The 17,421-nt window shown below is 45.4% G+C and overlaps 1 protein-coding gene across 1 annotated transcript in view; it reads right to left on the reverse strand.

Annotated features, from left to right (window-relative positions):
* Positions 1-17,421, reverse strand: part of LOC143274617 (ribosomal protein S6 kinase beta-2-like) — a 240,211-nt gene that overhangs the window by 150,591 nt on the left and 72,199 nt on the right. Inside the window, 2 exon segments of the mRNA XM_076578486.1 lie at positions 3,650-3,740; positions 4,074-4,174. Coding sequence (XP_076434601.1) covers positions 3,650-3,740; positions 4,074-4,174 — 192 coding nt within the window.

The raw sequence follows: 17,421 nt of genomic DNA on the forward strand, positions 1-17,421 counted from the left end.
CTGCCTGGAGGAGGGATGGAAGCAGCACCCCTGACAGTGCGGGCTGGCTTATTAAGCCATACCTGCACCATTTCTGGCACTCTGAGTTGCCTTGTGGTTCTGGAGTTAGAGTCACATGGCGTAAGGAGGGTCAAGGGTAACAAAGTAGCCTGAGGGACTGATTCGGCCTACGTGACCCTATTGGGGAGGGTCAGTTCGAGCTCGGCAAAGTCCGAGTTTGGTTCAGGCTGGTCTCTAGGGAGGCATGGGCTCAATCTGTCCCCCCTGGGATGTGGGCGAAGAGTGCTCATCTGCTTGTTCGTCCTCATCCGACGACAGGGTCTGGTGGGGAGTGGACAAGGGGCTGGCCCTTGGTGCTCCCGGCAACCCAGTGTGCACCCTAGGTGCGCCCCAGTACGGGTAGAATGGGGGTAACCACCCGTGGGCACCAGCCATACTGTGACCCGAACCCCAAGGGTCACTGGTGCGTTGACCTCCATGAAGGGAACAACCTGGCCAAGTCGGAGGGAGGTCAGGTCCGACTTGGGTGTCAGTCCCGCCCGAAGACGAGCGGGCTGACTGCCCGGAACCGCCTGACACGCACGGGCCTCCCCCAGCAGGGGAGACCAGCCGGATAGCGGGAAGACCTGCCGAGCAGGTTGCCACGCGCCCCGAATCCCCTCCCGTGGGGAGACTGGGGTGGCTTGGCCCGGGGTGGGCAAAGTAGAGATCCCCCCCCGGAACCAAATTTTTCTCCCCCCCCAAAAGGAGGTGGGGGAGGGGGGTCGACAGAGAAAGGAGGAGGGGGAACAACAATGGGGCACGTGAGGGCCGTCTCCGAGTGGGGACCCGGGTAATGGCCGGGCGCGGCCTCCCCTTGGGAGTCCGTGCCTAGCTGCGAGTCCCCACAGCACCGAGATGACTTGTCATTCACCCTTCTCTCTGCCTCGCGCTGGGACACCTCGGGAGGCGACGCTCGTACCTCTTTCCCCCCGGTCCCCTTCATGACCGTTTTACTGGTACGAACGTCGCCTCCGCGATCAGCGTCTAACGACGCATCGCCGCGGTCCGTATCGGGAGGAATCATGAGCTCCGGGCCTGGGAGAGTCTCTTACCGAGTCTCAATCCCAGCATCATGATCCCCAGCCTTCGTGGTATGGCACACGAGGCATGGAACCCGCGCTTAGGCACCCAGCGAAAATCCGACCCCCAACAGAGAAAGGAAAGACAGGATCGACTTAGAGGCAGAAAAAATCGAACGAATCGAGGGTGCCGAGTCGAATCGAGTACACAGAATGTAAGAATACAAGAAACACAAGCCGCATGCAACAAAATAAGGCCAAAAGGATACGCTGAATAGCCGAAAAAAGCGTAAGACGAGACAGAGCGTAAACCTGACAAGATGGCGTGGAGAGCCTTGGCCAAAGGAATGATTAAGCGCTTATAGTTTTTAGAGGCGTTTGATTGGCTGAGAGCGGTGGGCCCGTCTTTTCACTGTTAGCCGCGCGAAATTTGGCCAAGCAGAGCAAACCAATAGGCCTAGTTTGCATCAGTTTGACATGGTACAGTATATGACACCAAAATCGCAATTTCAGCTACTATCTATCAAGATGGTAGACCTCTTGCCTTCATGTCACATACCTTGCAGGGAGGAGAACGCCATTATCCTGCCGTTGAAAAAGAAACAACTGCTGTCATTGAAGCAGAGAGGAGATGGAGTCATCTCCTTTCTCACCAACACTTTGCACTCATCAACGTTCTGTTCCTTTTATGTTTGACAAGTGTAGGCGTACAAAAATAAAGAATCAGAAAATTCAAGAATGGTGACTGGAGTTAACTGCCAACAGCTATACAAAAGTATTGTCCAACAACATGGCCCCAGACATGTTGTCCCAAGCAACTTGTGCATCCACACCACTCACTACTCGCCTCACAGATCTTCATGTAGGGTTGTGTCATCCTGGTGTGACTTGCCTTCTTCAATTTGTATGCTTAAAGAATCTCCCCTTTTAAACTGAAGAAGTAAGACGTGAGTGTGCTGGGTATCAAGTATGTGCAGAAATCAAACCCAGCTACTACAGACTACCTGAAGGCATGTTGATCAAGGTTACACAGCCAATGGAACACACAATCATTGACTTCAATGGGCCACTGTCATCGTCCACCTGAAATTAATACATTCTGACTGTGGTTGATGAATATTCACGATTTCCATTCCCATGCCCTGACATGCAAACATCCACCGTGATTAAATGCCTAGAACAACTGTTTGCACTCTGTGGAACACCAGGCTTTGTTCATTCAGATCAGGCTCTTCATTCATGTCCAGGAAACTGAAGGAATATCTCCTTCAGTGGGGGGTTGCAACAAGCAGAAGTACACCTTATCATCCAACAGGAAATTCTCAAGTGGAAAGGTACAATGGGATCATCTGGAAAACTGAGCGGCTTGCACTTCACTCTCAAGGGCTGATGGATTGTAATAGGGAATTTGTGATCCCTGAAGCTCTGCACTCGATCAGATCCCTTCTCTCAACAGCAATAAACACAATCTGTAATAGGGAATTTGTGATCCCTGAAGCTCTGCACTCGATCAGATCCCTTCTCTCAACAGCAATAAACACAATCTGTAATAGGGAATTTGTGATCCCTGAAGCTCTGCACTCGATCAGATCCCATCTTTCAACAGCAATAAACACAATCCCTCATGAGAGGTTCTTTGCTTTTCAACGAAGATCCTCTTTTGGACTCTCACTCCCTTCTTGGATGAGTCCTGGGCCAGTGCTGCTTCGTCGGTTTGCTCGTACCCATGCTGGAAGCCCACTGCTGGATGCAAACCCTACGTATGCACAAATATGTTATCGCAACTTATCCAGATGGACGTGAATCACCTGTTTCTCTTCAGGATTTGGCACCCTGTACACGAACTCCAGCAGAGACAGGTGAAAACGTGGTACTCAACAGAGAAAATGGACAATCTCACACTCACAGTGATAACAGAGAGCATGGAGAAAAAGCAGACAGTATTCATCAGTCTCCAAGTCCAGGTTTCACTTCTGAACCTCCCTAAGTCCCTACTCCTCAAGTCTGCTGTTCTACTCTGGTATCAAAACCACCTGATCGTTATGGGTGGTAACATACTCTTGAAGGTCGAAGAATGTAGTTTATTTCTTTTCTGTTTTCTTTTCAGTTCAGTGTCTGTTCAGCAATCGAAGGTTTCTCTATTGTTATGTGCTGCGTCAATTTCTTCGAGGTGAGAAGAATGTCGCAATATTTGTTCTTAGTAAATAACTTTATACTTTCATTTCACTAGTTTCCGGTTTTTCACTGTTTCATCACTTCCTGTCAATGGTGGACATCTTGTTTAGCAGGTTAAAGGCTGAGACTGAGTTTCTGAAAATGTGACTTCTTATTGGGATCATCACTAAAAATAGAACACAACTTATTCTTTGTTGTCAATATTGTCATCCCCCTGACTCCTAGTTCTACAAAAACCAGCACTAGCGGTACATGGGGCAATAAATAAATAAATAAATAAATGTGCCTGTGCCCTTACATTTATGCTGTAAGGTCCTACAAGAGAGGTGAGCATTACTTTATGAAAACAGGTCAAGGAGTTGATAATCCTGTGCACAACAAGGGTAATCTAATTCATGACCATAAAAGCTTACATGTATTCGATGGTACCACAGAAGGTGTGAGTCACTCTGCCTCCTGTGATGGCTTCCTTACATAATCCAAAGTCCGTTAGCTTCACATGACCTGCCCAAACAGAAATTCCACAAGTCATATCTTCCAAGGAAAATAACCAATTTACTAAAGTTGCTGAAAGAATGTGTTGCCAGTGACCTTTAAGCTAAAACTGGACATCTGACATAAGATTATCCACATGTCTATATGGTGTCATAAACACACATATAAAATTTTAACTGTCTAAAGAAACTGTACATCAAAGTATCCACAAAATCTTTCAGGGTGAGTTATCCACCAAAAATTTCAATAAAAACTTTACACAGGACCTGATCACAGAAAATTTTAACCCTGAATTCATTACTGACATTTATGCATAGTCTGATCAATCATGCATGCAGTTACCTTCTCTGTCCAGCAGCACATTTTCTGGTTTCAGATCTCTGTAAATGATGCCCTGTGCGTGGAGATGTTCAATGGCCAGCACAATCTCAGAACAATAAAAACTGCACAGTGGAAGACAAAAAAAAAACCAAAAAAAAAAAACCAACAAAAAACAATAAGGTGTTGTTGAATGATAAATTGCAGACTAAAAGAAAAGACATATGCAAGATCTTTTTATATTTTATAATGTAAGTATAGTCCAGAAGGAAAAGCTCACTAAACCATTCAGCCCTAGGGTATTTATAGCCTTAGCAGGCTTCCATGCCATATTCATGCAGAAAAATGCAGAAAATATACGTTCTTCCCGCAAATTACTTGTGGACACATCCAGATTTTCTGCAGAAGTTTTTCCTTTGCCTGATGTTTAATGCAGAAATGCAAAAATCATTTCAGTGAGTCACTGTTTGATGCCAGAGCATTTCTCAAGTGCAAGGCTTGATGAGTTAAGGGCCTAGAAAGAAATGGAGATTTTTTAAAAGATTTTGATGACCACTTTCTGTCAACTAGTAATAATAACAATGGAAAGTCAAATCTAACAAAGGGAAAAAAGAGTTATTAAATTTTTCTCACCACATTTATGCAATTTTACCTTTTGGCAGCACACCATTACTAAAGTACAGATACACATAAACATTTAGGCGTCATACTCCAAAACAATTTGAAATGGGATGAACATATCAAAAGCATAATCAATGCTGTAACTATGTTGCTTTCTTATCTTAAGACATATAAGTACAAGTTAAACAGGAGAGCACTAGGAATTATGTACAAATCATTCATACTACCATATTTTGACTGTGCCAAAATTGTTTAGGATAATGGCACTGATGCACAATAAGACTGGAAAATTTACAGCTTGAAGCATTAAGAACCATAATTGGAGGTGTTTGTGGGACAAGTCACCAAAAAATATACGAAGAATCAGGTTACTGTACACTTAAGGAAAAAAGGAATAGACACAAACTTATGGATTATTTCAAGACTATTAATGGTCTATGCCTTAATTACCTAAACGATCTTGTTTCTGGTCTTGTTTCACCCTTACTGTAGACACAGGTCATTGGAACCACCATGCCAAAATTTCACACTGAACTCAGAAATCATTCAAACCATCCACTACATATCTCTGGAATTCTCTACCTGATTTGTGTTGAAACCAGGAATTACTTAAGCCAGCTTTAGCATTACCTGTGTACTGATGATGCTGTAGTGCCTAGCTGTTATTACTTTGGTAAACGGAAGGAACAAATCATTCACTGTCGACTTCGTCTAGGGATCAGTGATTTCAGTTCAACAGACATTTAATAAATGACCCACTTTGTGCTTGTGGCATTGCAAGCGAAACTGCAAAACATTATTCATTATTTTGCCAATACTTTCATGTGGCTCTGGCAAACACACTCTTAACTTTATCTCTGAGCTACACCCACTTACAAACCCTGTTGTATGGAGATCCTTATCTCCAAAACCATACAAATATATTCACATTTCAAACTGTTCACAGTTTATTGCAGATTAAAACAGATTTTAACTTAAAAAGTATTTGTGAAGAACGAGTACAACATGATTCTATTAGTTAAATATGTGTTTCATGTCCTAATTATATCTTTGGCTGACCAAATGTCCAAAGTTCAATGGATTGGCCAATGATCTGTTAGAATTACTCAAAGTAGTCAAAACACTGGACTTTCAATCTGACGGTTCTGGGTTCGAATCTCATTTATTGTGCCTGGTTGGTAAAAGGTGGAGATTTTTCCGATCTCATGTGCCTGAACCCCCTTTCATGTGTATATGCACGCAGAAGATGAAATATGCACATAAACAGGCATGAGGTTTGGAAATTGTGATTAAGTCTGAAAGGTGGGGGTCTGGGGGCTGCAGAAGGCCCCCAGTGGGGGGGTCTGGGGGCGAAGACCCCTGAAGCTGAAGGTTTTTCTCTATTTCAAACCATGAAATCTGACTTGCGAGCCACCTATGCTGCTGAGGTAATCCAACCTACGAAAGACAAAAAATTAGTCAAATTCTTCCTAAACTGAAGTGTTTTTGCTTTCAAACCAGTAAAAGTAAGCCTTGGGGGCATGATTTTCAAAATTTTGTCTCGTGTGTGTGTGTGTGTGTGTGTGTGTGTGTGTGTGTGTGTGTGTGTGTGTGTGTGCACTGTACCAATATAACTTTTGCACTGTACCAATATAACTGACCATCTGGTCTCTTCAGCTGTAGTCTCTGTTCCATTGACAGGCATGTGTGTTGGCTGAAGAAAGAAAGGGGGAAGTGGAATGGTGGAGGGAGGAGGGGGTGGGTATGTGACTGGTGATATCACTTTCAGCAGTCAAGGATTCTCAGAATTGTGGTAGGTGTCTTGGCTCAATGCCAAAGTTGCCACAGTCCTTGACAGTGGTTTTATCCCCCTCCCTCCTCCCTTCCCTCACCAATGTAGGAGACTCAAGAGATAGAGCAGGGGTACCTCAGCAAATTATGAAAGTAAAGCCTGATCACTGAGAGTCCCAGCCTGGACTGTGTGTGTGTGTGTTCAACCAAACTCTGTGTGTGATGGAGAAAGAGAGAGAGAGAGAGACAGCAAGCGAGCAGTCCCCCAGCCTGGACTGCGAGAGAGTCCCCCAGCCTGGACTGTGTTTGTGTGTGTGTTCAACCAAACTCTGTGTGTGATGGAGAAAGAAAGAGAGAGAGAGACAGCAAGCAAGCATGTGTGTGCACACACGTGTGTATGTGTGGTTTCAATTCAACTGTGTGTAAACAAGAGAGAGAGGGAGACAGACAGACAGAATCAAAGAGAGGGGAGATGGTGGGAGGAAAGAATGCAAGTTGTATTTGTGCATGTGTATGCATTGCTTTCAAATTCCACAGATCTCTCTCTCTGCGTGCGCACGCTCGTGTGTGTTTTCAATGCAACTCTGTGTGTATATGTAAGAAAGAGAGAGAGAGAGGGAGAGACAGAAAGAGGGAGAGACGGACAGACAAAGAGACACAGAGAGAGGGGGGAAGGTGGGAGGATAAAGTGCAAGTTTGTATATATGCATATATGTGCATTGCATTAAGTACAATTCTCTGTGTGTGTGTGTGTGTATTTTTTTCAATCTCCAAGTGAGTGTGCGAGAGAGAGAGTGTGTGTGTGTATGTGCGCGTGCATGCACGTATTATTAAGTTCTGTGTGTCTGTATGAGCACTCATATGTGTGCACATGTGCAAGTGTGAAGGAGAGAGAGATAAAATAAAAAAACAAGAGTATGTGTATATGTGAGTGCATTCATGCGATTTTTTTTCAGAGAGAGGGAGAGAGAGAGAGAGAGAGTGTTTGTGTGTGTGCGCGTGTGCGCGCATTCAATTCAGCTCTGTGCCTGTGTGTGCATGTGTAACTTTGGTAATCTGGCTATAGGTCTCAAATTTAAATAAACTGACTCTTGCCATGAACTGTTGGCTGTGTCAGAAAAAGCACTGACATCAATTGCTTCAAAGTTTCTGTTTCAATCGCAACAATGTTACTTGTGCATAAAGTGGCAAATGTTTGCAGCCTTTGCTGAATGAACAGAGTCAAGCAGATGTACCCACCGCCCTTGTGGCTTGACAGGGATGGAGATTCCCCCCCCCCACCACAGTATTTAGTGTTTACATGTATCTGTAAGTTTGTGTGTGTGTGTGTGTGTGTGTGTGTGTGTGTGTGCGCGCGCGCGCGCGTGCACACGCATGACTGTGCATGTGTGATCGACTGCACGTGTGCATGTGTGCGCTTTTCACAGTGATATCAATGCGTGCCATGTAGGGATCGCCTTTCGTTATCGGTATTTTGACAACTTCAATCGACCATTTAGAAACTTTCTGACTTCAATTTTGGTGCTCTGACAAGTCACTGGATTGCCTCTCAAGCAGTCTACAAACGACACTTTCGAAAGAGCATTCCGTTTTCATTTTAGACAGATCAGTCAGTAAACGATATTAACAGCCCATCGGCTTTTCTTCTTTTTTTTTCCTACCAGAAAACGGGTGCTCTGTTTTTATTGTAAATCTGAAAACAGATTTCTGTGCCTAGACTGAAGAGTTGCACCCATACAATCTGACACCAATCTCACTTGGCTTTGCCCGCGGCGTCAATTTTGTGAATGGTGTGGCCTGCCCGTAAAGTTTTTTTTTTTTTTTGTTCTTCACTTCTGTTTTCACGATCTCATCTTGCCAGGCCCAGTTCCACTTATTTTTCACTCCTTTATCGATCTCTGCAGCAAAAATCTTCTTATTCTTTGTGAGTTTTCTCATTTTGTTAATGATTGAAGACGATCGATGAAATCTGGTATCTTTGCAAGTTGTGAAGCCCAGTCGCGAGCGAAAGTTTTGTAATCCAGACCAAATACAGATAAGCTGAATGATGACAGAGGAGCAACAGAACACTTATTCTCAATTGGTTCACTTATCCAAACATGGGGCATTTTAGCAAACGCTGTGGGTCTGTCTTGTCGATCGGTCGGACAACTTTCGTGCAACCTTCGTCGGTCGGAAAAAAACCCAAGAAACAATATGGTGTATAACACAAAAAAGATAACAAATCTCTATCTCACTCTCGGCGACATGAAGCGAGGGCAACATTTCAGAGAGCTGTGAAAAAATATTGTTTTGTCTCAAAATGCCAGTTACTGGTCTTCCATTAACTGTAGAGAAAACCCTGTCTGCCCTGCTAACCGACAATGCATCAACGAGTTGGAAAGTAGTGGGTGAGGGTGACAGCACAGTGGTCATCTTGCAACTGAAGCCAGTGGAGACTGAAATGTCAACAATAATGGCTGACCCTGTCTTGAACCACAGCTAGCAGTTGCAATACTTCAGGAAGAAACCGCCCAGTCAGATCACCCAGGACCAGGAAAGAGCCAGGCAGCAGAAAGAAAGGCAGGCAAATGTCGAAGCTGGCGTTGACTGTGTTTTGAAGGGACAGTCCTTTTATGACAATCGACCCAAACAAGTTGATACGACTGACAGAGACACACAACACATTCTGACGGTGAGCATGGACCAAAACGAAAAGCCAGCAACAGAGGTGTCACATGTGCCAGTCAACATAGATCTTTCTACATCGGACTGTGACACCCCTCAGTTTCTTCTTCAGCAATCTGACAATGACAGTGAGTCAGTAACTAAAGGTACAGTGGTAAGGTTCGATGCTGGTGTTGTGAAACGTTACACTGCTCCCTTAACTGGTAGATCGATACAAAGGCACCTGAGGGACAGACACAGAAATGTAGTGTTTCGAAAGGTTGCTTTCAATAGATGTGATAGTGCAGATGTGATAGCATGTGAATCGGATGATATTGTATTGGAATACTCGAGCAACTCAAATAGTGATGTTGACTGTGCATACTGGTTTGTAAAACAGGATGAAAAAAACATGTTAGAGGTAAAGAGGTGTGTAAAGCTATCCAAACTAATAAAGGAAAACATATCCCCAACACACAACACACTGACACCCAAGCACTTGCAGACAAAGACCTGCAAACTCTTCATGGCCTGATCCAGTTTTACCTGGGGTGATGTGTTCGCTGCTGTGTCTCACCTTGCCAACAGAATCTTTCAATACTGACAATAATGACTGTGTCATACGATTGTACACTGGACACAAAACACAACATTGCCATGGTCTCTATGTCTGTGACATTGCGTCACGCTCACTAAAGTTTGTAGTGTCACATTGCTGAAAAGCTTAATGGCATTAAAAATTTGTTCGCTTTCTCTCTCTCTCACACACACACACATGCGCGCGCACACAAACATACACACAGACACACGTGCGAATACACAACACACACACAACTGGACGCAGACACTGTCACACCATTTCCTAACATGTTCAGAATTCAGTTAACATATGAATGACAACACATGGTCTTTCAGACTATTGCTGAGATTGTATTAACGTTAAAAGGGCAGTGTGGACTTAGTGTGGAATGAGAAAATCAACTAAATTGTAAACAAAAAGTAGTTTGTTACACCTTTCACAGTAACAAGAGTACTGATGATCAGAATAACATATTCTTATAACAACATGACACTTTGGACTATGAGGTGCATCCTCCATATTAAAAAAACATTCCCATCTTAACAACACTTGACATTCGGTGCAGTATAATAAGCTGCACATCAAAATAATAAACAAAACAAAACTGAATGAGGATTGATGAGTCACTGACTTTCACTGCAATGTATGTACCTTCAAACGAAGTTGAGGCCCTGATGTCATGATAAGTAGTCTCTTCACAAGCTGTGTCATATGTTCACTAGTCTCTCTGTTGATATGTGCCATCCTGTCTCCAGGCCTCCTTGTGTGTTGTTTGGGTAAATGTGGGTTTTCACAAGCTGGACTTATTCTTTTTCATGGAAAGGTTTCATCTGTTTTCACTGCCATGGACGTCATGTCATATTTCCAGTTTCAGATGGTGACATTAGTTCTGCTTCACGTCCGCATTTCAACAGATTGTTATCATACATTAGGCACACAATATTAAAAATCTTATTAGTCAATAAAATATTGTACTAACCTGGCAGCATCTTCCATGATGATTCCTTCTCTCTCTAGCTGCATGAAGAGTTCACCACCTGGTAAGAACTCCAGCACCAGGTACAATTTTCCATCAGTCTGGAATGCATACTTTAGGTCCACGATAAAAGGGTGCTAGAAAGGACACACACACACACAAAAAAAATCACAAAAATTATCCTGAATGATGTTTACAGATTCCATAGATAACGATTACATGCAGTTTTAATTTCACAAGGACATGGCCACATGGTGAGAAATTTGTGGAAATCTATTAGCAATACCATTTCATTTGTTGATATCTGCAGTGTTTTGGTTTCATATCGGTCAAAGATCACTGATGCAAACAATTATAAAATGACTCATTGCTGTGGCAGCCAGTCGGTCACTTGACTCATTAATTTTTCGAGACATTGGTTTTGCTCAAAGGGCTTTTGTGGATTTCTCTTATTCTCCATTCAGTCTAATATCATCATCTTAGATGAACAGACTATAAATAAATAAACGAATGAATCTTATTCTCCTGCAAAACGATCACGATTGCAGTTTCATACTCAGAAAAATATAAATCTAGTTGTTACTGTTGTTGCTCTGCAGTTTGAAATCGTAAAGCCAAACTGAAAAGAAAAACAAAAACAAAACAAAAAAACTTGTGCTGAGCCATGAAACGAAACAAGGTATGTTTACACAAAGGCAATATTAACTGCATTAACAGTCAGTTGCCAATTCAACTTTTAATTTCCCACTTGTCTCCTCAATTAACCCTTTCACTGCCAGGAAAATAAGATTTGAAATGAAATGAAATTATGGTGCTTAGAGCCTCGCCGACCACTAAGGCCATCTCAAGGCTATCGCCGCGTCAATAACTACTACAAGGATAAAAAAACAACCAAAAAAACCGAGTCACCACTTCAAACTTTCCACTCCAAAGTTAAAAAAACTTCCATAGTTTAAAACCTTCAAATCTGGTTAAAAAGGTTCACTTCTTTTAAGAAGTCCATCAGCGCCCACGGAGGGACATCACGAAACAAAGTCTTCAAAGAAACCGCCGTGTAATGTCTGCGTCTAACGCCATGCAGATCCCAACAGTCAAGGAGCACGTGTTTCACGGAGAGAGGCTCATCACAGGGAATGCATCGAGGGGCCTCTTCCCCCTTCAACAAGTAAGAATGAGTAAAAAAAAAGTGTGCCCCGTACGCAGTCTGCACAGCACAGACTCCTCCTTTCTGTTCTTCACCCCCGAAGGGAGGGTCTCTTTTAGGTCCGGACGGATCTGGAAGAGCTTGTTGTCCGTCTGGGTGTTCCACTCCTCTTGCCAAAGATCCTTAACGTAAGTGTTCACCTTCCGCTTCATGTCTGTATATGGTACCAAGGATCTGGATAATTCTTTCTTTACAGCGTTCCTGGCCAGCAGGTCCGCCCTTTCGTTACCACGAATGCCAACATGTCCAGGAACCCAGGCCAACACAACCTCGTATCCTTTCTTCATTGCAAGAGTAAAAGTTTCATAAAATTCCAGCAGTTTGGGATGAGTGATATTCCTGCAGGCTATCGCCTCCAGGGCTGACAAGGAGTCGGAAAAGATCATGAATCTCTTTTGTTTCGAAGAGAGAACCATTTTTACCGCCAGAACCAGTGCAGTCAGTTCCGCAGTGTACACCGAGCTGTCAGACAGGATGTGTTCCGTTGAGGGCCGGTCAGGAAAGGCGGGACAGAACGCAGATGCAGCGACTCCGTCCTCTGACTTGGAACCGTCAGTGAAGATGCTTTGAAAAGTGGGGAATTTGTGACAGAGTTCTGAAAAGTAAGTTCTGTAGGCCAGAGAACTGGTGGAGTCTTTACGGTATGAGGCCAGATCGAATCGGACCTCAGGTGTTCTAAAGGTCCACGGTGGGCTGTCAGGGAACTTAGAGAAATCTGAGATGCCACCGACATCCAGATCTGCATTTTCTAAGTGCGGCTGAATGCGGAGTACGAGAGGAGGTATGCAGTTTGGGTTGTCTGTAAATTTCTTATCGAAAGGGTTGTTGAATACAGCGTCGTAAGCAGGGTTTGTAGGTTCAGAAAACAATTTCAAATAATAGTTTAGGGTCAGCTTCAGTCTGCGGTTGGAGAGAGGCGGTTCTCCCGCCTCTGCGTACAGGCTGTGCACAGGGGTGGTGCGGAAAGCACCTAAGCTGAGACGGAGCCCTTGGTGGTGTACAGGGTCCAACAGTTTCAGGTAAGACGGTCTGGCTGAGCCGTATACTACACTTCCGTAATCCAGTTTGGACCGGACCAGGGCTCTGTAGAGGTGCAAGAGAGTTCTCTTATCAGCACCCCAGTTCGTGTGTGCCACAACTCGGATGATGTTCAGGGCTTTTTGGCAAGATACTTTCAGCTGTTTAATATGGCTGAGGAAGTTCAGCTTCTGATCAAAGATGACCCCTAAAAATTTGGCTTCCTTGACCGCCGGGATGGTGGATTTTCCCAGACGGATTTCAGGGTCCGGATAGAACTGGCGAAAATTATGAAAATGGATGCATTCAGTTTTGGAGGACGAAAATGTGAAGCCATTCTCCTCTGCCCAACACTGGATTTTGTTGACGCAGAGCTGAAGCCATCGCTGGATGCTGGCGTACGTGCTACCAGTTGCATATAAGGCAAAATCGTCCACAAACAGCGAGCTGTCCGATCCCTTCTGAACGGATTGAACGATGTCATTAATTTTGATGCTGAAAAGAGCCGGCGACAGGATGCTCCCTTGCGGGACACCCAGCTCCTGCTCGTGAATGTCGGACAGGGTGGTGCCGACTCTCACCTGGAATTGTCTGTCTTGTAAAAAATTGTGGATGAACTGAGGCAGGTGTCCTCGGAAGCCAAGCTTGTGCAAGTCCGAGAGAATTCCAAATTTCCACGTGGTATCGTAAGCTTTCTCTAAGTCAAAAAATATGGCCACCACATGTTGTTTGTTTACAAAGGCATTTCCTACAGTGGTTTCCAGACGAACCAGATGGTCAACGGTAGAGCGATGCTTGCGGAAACCGCACTGTTCTTTCGCCAGAAGGCTGTCGGTCTCTAGTTTCCACATCAGTCTACCGTTGACCATCTTCTCCATCAGTTTGCAGATGCAGCTGGTCAGTGCAATTGGGCGGTAGTTGGAGGGGTTCGAGGGGTCTTTTCCGGGTTTCGGCAGCGGGATTATGAGGGCTTTCCGCCAGGAGGGTGGAAAAAAGCCTGTGACCCAGATGTGGTTATAAACTTTAAGCAGGGTGTCCAGACAGGTTTGGGGAAGGTGCTTTAAGAGTTTATAATGGACCTCGTCCATTCCTGGACAGGAATCCGTACAGGTCTGAAGGGCAGATTTAAGTTCATTCATTGTGAAAGGAAGGTTGTAATTCTCTGTGTTGTCGGAAAAGAAGTTACAGGGTGTTTTTTCTGACAGGTTTTTGGTTTTGAGAAACCGAGCAGATTTGTTAGCAGATCTCGAGTTCTGTTCAATTGTGGAGGCAAGCAAATTGGCAACTGCTTTCTTCTCTGTGACCAGAGCGTCTGAAAGTTTAAGATGATGAAAGGTCGGGCATACGTTTTTGCCCTTAATTCTTTTTAAAACCCTCCACACTTTCTTCTTGGGTGTGCTGGAGGTTAAGGAAGAGCAAAAATCTCTCCATGACTTCCTCTGGCTCTTTTTAAAAACATACCTGGCTTTCGCCCTCAGCTGTTGATGGGTTCGAACACTATCGGTCTCCGGTCTCCGAAAGACGCGTCGCTGCGCTCTCTTCCGAGACTTACGGGCCTCCCGACATTCCGCGTTGAACCAGGGCGTTCTAGGGACCTGAGGCTTGGAGGTAGACGATGGGACTGCTGCTTTGGCGCAATCGAAAACGATCCGAGTCAGAGCGTCAGCAGGGTCCTTGCTTTTCAATACTGTTTCTTCCTGCAGCTCCGCTCTTATCTTCTTGGTAAAAAAACTCCAGTCTGCTTTGTCATAGTTCAGGCGGTCAGGCAGAGAGTCACCTTCTCCATCTGTGGGGCGGAGGACGACAGGAAAGTGGTCACTCCCGTGCAGATCGTCGTGCACTTTCCACTCGTAGTCCAGGACCAACGATGGATTGCAGACCGACAGATCTAAACACGAGAGCTTTCCAGAGGGCAGATGAAGGTAAGTGGGAGACTTGTCGTTAAGACAGCACAAGTCCATGTCGGAAAGAAGGTTTTCCAAGAGAAGACCTCGGGCTGATGTCATCTCACTTCCCCAGAGCGGGGAGTGTCCATTGAAGTCGCCCAATAGTAAAAACGGACGTGGGAGCTGGTCGACCAGGTTCATGAGGTCCTGCCTCAGAACACGGACGGAAGGAGGAAGGTAGAGAGAGCAGACAGTGATGGTTTTCCCAAGTGTGACTCTCACTGCCACCGCCTGTAAAGGGGTGCTTAAAAGAACTGTACTGTATAAAAGGGACTTGCGAATAAAAAGAGCGACACCTCCCGTCAATCCCTCTTGCTTCGGTTGAGCGGGTTTAAAAATGGAGTTAAAACCAGAGAGAGATAAAACCTTGCCATCTCTTTGCAGAGTCTCCTGCAGCGCCAGCACTGAAGGTTTCAAAGCACGACAAAGCAGCTGGAGTTCCTGAAAATTGGCGTAGAACCCCCTGATGTTCCAGTGGATCACTGCCATTAAAAAGGTTAAAAAAAATAAAGCAGCAGCCTATTCCATCGCTACCCCCTGCTCCTCTGCTTGCGGTGGCTCAAGGTCGGCCAGGATGGAGTATCTATTTTTCGAAATTAATTTTTCAGATTCCGACCGAGTCGGAATATCCACCACCTCGGCCCCTCCCGATCCCGCCGAGGACGCAACCCTCAAGTCGTCTGTTCCCGGTCTCCTCCTTTTTCCGAGTTTAGGGGTGTGTGTTTGTTTAGGATTCATGTTTAATAATTGTAAATTCATCCCTCCCTTACCCACCCACCATGGGGTCCAACTTAGGGGCCAGGGTCAAGGGAACACCAGCTTGACCCCTTTCAGGTTTCGGGAGGGATATACGACCAACAGCCTAGCTCCAACGTGTTCCCCCCCGATCATGCCCAGCTCCCGGGAACAGAGAACCAAGCACTACGGGGGTTACCTTCGTTAGCCTCTAAACTGCCAGTCTTGACCCAGCCCCACGAAGGGGTAGCCGATTGACACACACAGGCCAATGTGTGCCGCCTGTCTTTGGAGAGTTCCGAGCCAAAGGGATGTGTTGAGAGCAGCGTGCGTGGAGCTGCTGGAAGATCGTCTGGAATCCGCCTCTCTGGACAACCAGAATGTGGAATCTGACTGGAGGACCCTGCGTGAGCTGATCTATAGTACAGCTTCAGAGACCCTGGATCCCATGACCAGAAAGCACAAAGACTGGTTTGATGAAAGCTGATGAAATCAAGCAGCTTCTGGATGAGAAACGCCGTCTGCATCAAGCCTACCTGAGCAACCCAAAGTCCGTATCAAAAAAGGATGCGTACAATGCCATCAGCAGGACTGTTCAGCAAAAGTTACGTCATATGCAGGATAAGTGGCTAAGTGACAAAGCTGATGAGATCCAGGGATATGCTGACAGGCACAATATGAAGAGATTCTATGATGCCTTAGAAAGGAAATTTTCTATCTAAAATTACGTTTAAATAACATACTTACCGTGACCCAACTAGTGCAGACTCCGGCAGGGATCTGACATTCCTGTCCTGTGCAAACTACTATCCGCCTATGCGGAGAAAACTAAAGCAACTACGGCCGATAACCTCCCGGAAGTAGGTAACCCCTTTGTCCACTAGCTAGCACCCTCTTTTGACGGCAATATGCCATCACCAGCGCAGCGAGCAGGGAGAACAGGAAGTGGGGAGGACGGGAGGGTCTTAAATTTGGGTCACGTAAGTATGTTATTTAAACATAATTTTAGATAGAAAATTTCCTCTTAATTACACATACTTAACCGTGACCCAATTAGTGCAGAATAGCGCAACAAGGTGGAGGGCTCGCCTGTTTTACTGTCTGTGTGCTGCGATGGCCTGTTGTGCAACTACCACAGAAGCGATGCCTCTTGAGCCATCATCCCGCAAGCGTGCGACGTCTCTCAGGTATAAGTCAATGAAGGTGGCAGGGTTTTTCCAGTATGCAGCATCCATGATGTCTTGCAGCCGTGCTGAGTGCGCTAAGGCAAGAAAAGAGGACCATGCTCTGACTTCATGTGCTCTGGCTGAGGAGGCATCAAGTCTCAATCCTTCTGTTCTATCGCCAGTGCGCTGCGATGGCCTGTTGTGTGACCACTGCAGAGGCAGCGCCTCTTGAGCTATCATCCCTAAAGCAATAGATGTCCCTCAAGTACAATTCGACGAAAGTAGAGTGTACTGTGTCACCAAAGGATATTGGTGCGGGCAAAGAAGACTGAGGTCCGCAGCTGTATTGTGGGAGAGGTCTGTGGACCACAGCTGTGCAGATAAATGTAGCGCAAAGAAAATCAGGTTGGTGTGTTGAATCCACACTTTACTGAGAGCCCTTCGAATCAAAGGGAGGGAAGGAAGCACATACCCTACAGGGTTGTCTCACTCGAGCGCGGTTGAGCGTCAATGCAAGGAGGTGCACATGTGGTTTGATCTGATGATTCTACGTCGGTTGTGGGCTGATAGTGGAAGTGGTATATGTGTTTAGAGGAAACTGTGGCACGAGACAGAAGTAGGCCACCATGTTGGGCTTGCCTTAGGCGTGACAGCCAGATCTGTAGAGCTCCTCCATGAGAGCTGACAGGCGATAGGCGCCCCCCCCCCCCC

This window comes from Babylonia areolata, chromosome 29, assembly GCF_041734735.1.
Source record: "Babylonia areolata isolate BAREFJ2019XMU chromosome 29, ASM4173473v1, whole genome shotgun sequence".
NCBI classification, from domain to species: Eukaryota; Metazoa; Mollusca; class Gastropoda; order Neogastropoda; family Buccinidae; genus Babylonia; species Babylonia areolata.